We start from the raw sequence: 4,242 nt of genomic DNA, 5'->3' as shown, positions 1-4,242 counted from the left end.
CTTTCTCCAAAAGATAAATGTTTGTGTTCTTTCCATTGTCATTTTATTTTTATTGGGGATCATTTTATACACTTGCTTGATCTTTGGTGTTCTTTTTTCGTGATTTTTTACTTTTTTTTGGCTCGTGTTCCCTTTTAGGCATCCAAATCTTAGTGGTCAACTTTTTTTTAAAAGCTGGGGTAGATTGGGGAGTTTTGTGATAGCTTCCCAGTCTTTCCCAGCTTTTTTTTGTAGGTTTATTTTCACCGCTGGAGCACCATTCATAACAGTGAAATAACGTTATCTAGCAGTGTTATTTTGTTGCTAATAACACTGCTCAACACAGTGCTCCCACTGCAACAAATTTAGCAGTGTCTATAGGTAGCAAAATGACCATGACATTTGCCAAGGCTTGTAGTTATAGAAACACTGTTATACTATCATTTTGTTATAGTGGAATATCCCTCTTACCCTATCTATACTTGGTTAATTTAAAATTTACCAAACTATGTAATTGTATAGAGAGAGAAAATGAGAAATTGCATTTGTCATTATTCTACACATGAAGTGAAAAATCTGTTGATACATGTGAACTCCAATAGTGTCATAAGTAGTGTATACCTTTCCAATCTGAGAATCATGGTCATGGTGTTAGGAGATATTTGATGGACTATGATGCAGTGATCTACAATGTTATTTCCTTATGCATTTGGATAAGGTTTTAGACGTTAAGTAAATTATTAAGTTTTATGAAAAGAAATGTTTGTCGTGGAGTCCGTGCATGAGCCCTTTTTTTCCTTATTTTTTGCCAAGGAGTGTGTGTAACGCAAATGTGTGAAATCACGCCAGCTCCATAGGCCTGGTGGTTGGGTGCTAGGCTAGGTCCATTGGGATTGGATGGGGTCTAGATTGAGTCTATGGATCTGTTAAGAGCAAATAAAGGATAAACCATTGGAAACCGGGTGGCAGGGTAGACCCGAGCATGCGGGTGCTTTCCCAAAAAATGTTTGAGAAACTTAGAAATATAGAGTGAACTGAGAATTAGATTATTAGGATGTAGGAATGATAGAATGTGTCGAGCTTGTCATCTTTATAATTGAAGAGTAAGACATTGGTTGAGCCCAAGGGCGTTACCCATCACCTCGAGAATTATGAGGGAGACATGTATCTGGAGGAATCTTACACATTCCTAGTGTAAGGTTTTTCTAGTGCAACTGTGTAAAGCATGTTACTAGATAGCCGAACGATGTCCAAATCTTTAGAATACCTCCAGTCACATGAGTCGAGCTGATTTAAGTGAACAGGTAGAAGAGGAAATAACTAGATTAGCAAGTTGATTAAGATTTAATGACACTTACTAGTTAGGCATCCTAGACTGAGCCTAGACTACATAGAGAATTGATTAAGATTACCAAATTGATTAAAATTTAATGACATTACTAGTTAGGGAATAACTAGATTAGCAAATTGATTAAGATTTAATGACATTTACTAGTTAGGCATCCTACATAGAGATGGTGGTAGGCTTTGATACCAACTTGGGAAGGTGGTACAACTTGACACTTACAAGTTGGGAGAGTGATGAGGGTAGATAATAATGGATGAGAACAAATAATTTGCACTAATGATAAGATAATAACAATGTTGATTTTAACACACACACACAATTGGTGGTCTTTGGCTGGAGCCTGGGGGCATTGAATTAGGGAGACCAGACGAGATGTTTCACCTTTTGTGTATGATCTTGGATATATCAGCGGTTGGAGGCACGAGATGACAATGCCATTATAGCTGCATACAGTATTCGTACCTAACTCCCTTTTCCGAACACAGCACACAGTACTTCGTTTTCCGTTTCGTACCGATACTTAAAAGGCTGATCTGTGACTCCAAGACGGCCTGTCATGGGAGAGCATCCACACAGCTCACTGGATCACATTACTGTTCGGGTCACATACGAGGGGATTGCCATCACATCTGTGGAAGGACGATATCCTAGCTGAGAGCTTAGTGGACCACATACTTTGGTTCAGATATGAAAGGGATCACCATCACCATCACGACTGTAACACCATCACGACTGTAAGGGGATGGATGATATATATATCCTACAGTGGAAGAGTAGTAGCGCTTGCATCATGACAGAGGATGAGTGTACACAGTAGCGCAGCCACCGAGCTAGATTGAAATGGAGCCTCTCTCTCTCTCTCTCTCTCTCTATTTCTCTCTCTCTCTCGCGTGCGCATGCACGTATTTTACCATAAAAGCACTGGAGCGAGCATTGCAAGCACTTCTCAACTAGAAACTCGAATAACCATTACACATTTCTTCTCCACCTCTGTAAACATAAAATAACATGCAGGCTTCCTATATTCCCAGTAATAGGATCACATTCCCAGCACAAAACCAGCCAAAATGGGATCATCAACCAGAGCCAAGAATCCCTTGAACAATATTTGTTACAGAAGATGTAGCCTTAGCATTTGCTACACGCACCACCACACACAGTACTGTAAGCCTTTCTTTGCCTTCTGGTCTAGACATACCCGCACGCTCGGTGACTCTCATGATGGTTCTGAACCTTATGGGTCATCAAAAGCCTTAGTTTCTCACGCGCGATATCCTCTACCACCTTCTGCTTCTCATCTTGTTGATGCACCTTGTAAACGAGAGAACCTGCAGGCAGAGTTCTCTCTATCCGTTGTCCCGCCTCTGACAACAGCAACTCTCTTTCAAGGTGTGTGCAGTAGCCTTCGAACCTGCTGAGCGTCACGCGCAACCGGAAATCCAACTGGAACAGAAAATTGATCTCTAAACTGTTGAGCTCAGAGACACTGATACCACCCACTTTTGCATAGAAAGCATTGTTGTAATGCCTGGAGGCCAAAACAAGCAAAAAAATTCAAATGCTAAAACAATCCAAAATAGGGCACATTGTAAACCTGTGAATTTGTAACATAGATCATGTAATGAATAATAAGGATTACAACGCCATGCCGCTTCATCGAATCTTCCTCTACGTAGGCGCCAAACCTTACAATTCATCAAAATTAGGTGTAATTCTCAAGAAATGAGCATAAAAGAGCAGATGTGAACATGAAAATTTAGGTACTCACAAGTCATCAAGAAATTTAGTAGCCACCATGATGCTAGTTACCAGCAGCCTGTGGATATTAAGAAATATCAGTGGAAAATCCGGCTGTTTGTGGACTAGCTGGTCAATGTATATGAAGCCCACCACAAAGCAAGATGGGCTACAGCAGGTGTATCTGTGGATTCGTCGTATGTACTTTGCAATGCTTATGTTGGGCACGCGCGTGCCATGGTACACAGTCTTTGATCTTCTGCACGCTGAATAATCATCAAAGCAGTTCTCATTCCTTAATACTAGCCGCTCTATGGTGGTTGAGAGGGCAGACAAAACCTTTGGAAGCTTTTTGTCTGATGATGATGATGATTTTGATCCTGCCAAGCTCATGGTGTCCATGTTAATATCGAGCTCATCATGTAATCTACCCATTCACTCGATGTTTTGGGCCCTGGATTTGATTTGGGGTATTGAAAGCTGAAAGATATGGCTATGATATCCAACCCAAAAAACAAGATGGGCATAGGATGATGGCAAGGGGTTTAACCCCTGTATGCGGATAATCAAATCCAAACCAGAAGACTATATGGATGTTTTACGCCTAAACTGGGTATAAGAAGTCCAACCCAAATGAGCAAATGGGCATATAAAAGGCTCTCATGGGCCCTTAGTGCATTCCAGAGGGTGCAAACCTGGAAGGCTTTCCTTCTCTTCTGTCTTGAAAATGTGAATGAAGGAAGAGAGTGCTGTGTCTGTGTGTGTGTGGGTGGGGTGCTTACCTGGTAGGCTTGAAGCTGCACCAAATACTGTGAAGAGGTGTTATACTGTGTCGTAGCGCTTGGCCGGAGCTGGCAAAGGGGACCCACATGTGTGCGCGCGCACAGTGGTACACTCAGAGCAATTACCCTTTGCTGTGGTTTGTGGAGTAAGAGCTTCACGACAGAAAATGTCCTAACCCACCCAATACAGGAAATTGCTTTTAATTGCAAATCTACTACTGACTGTAGATAAGTTGGACCAAAACACCCCCAAGCCAAAATTATTGGTTTGTCGAGGGCGGACTTGTGCTTGATAGGTGTGCATGCATGCATTTTGCATTCCCAAGTTAGTACATATGCATGTGCGTGTTGGTGTGTGTCAATTTTTTGGGGCGTTGTTTTTCTTTTCTAGTGGCA

At 41.5% G+C, this 4,242-nt stretch overlaps 1 protein-coding gene across 2 annotated transcripts; it reads right to left on the bottom strand.

Moving 5' to 3' along the window:
- Positions 1 to 2,308: 2,308 nt before the first annotated feature.
- LOC147632130 (cyclin-U1-1-like) lies at positions 2,309 to 3,983 on the bottom strand. 2 transcript variants are annotated; one of them, XM_086807933.1, is made up of 2 exons: positions 3,096 to 3,983; positions 2,309 to 2,855 (listed from the first exon to the last, which is right to left on the bottom strand). In XM_086807933.1, exons 1-2 carry the CDS (start codon positions 3,497 to 3,499, stop codon positions 2,516 to 2,518), a joined length of 744 nt encoding a protein of 247 aa, XP_086664059.1. In that variant the 5' UTR covers positions 3,500 to 3,983; the 3' UTR covers positions 2,309 to 2,515. The 2 variants fall into 2 exon arrangements, with proteins under 2 accessions (XP_086664059.1, XP_086664060.1); XM_086807934.1 differs by having other exon boundaries at positions 2,967 to 3,220.
- Positions 3,984 to 4,242: the final 259 nt, after the last annotated feature.

The sequence above is a fragment of the Cibotium barometz genome, chromosome 14 (genome assembly GCF_041138505.1).
Source record: "Cibotium barometz isolate CiBa-2024 chromosome 14, ASM4113850v1, whole genome shotgun sequence".
Lineage (NCBI taxonomy): Eukaryota > Viridiplantae > Streptophyta > Polypodiopsida > Cyatheales > Cibotiaceae > Cibotium > Cibotium barometz.
Note: the sequence above shows the minus strand (reverse complement) of the source record. Positions and strands in the feature narration are given on the sequence as shown.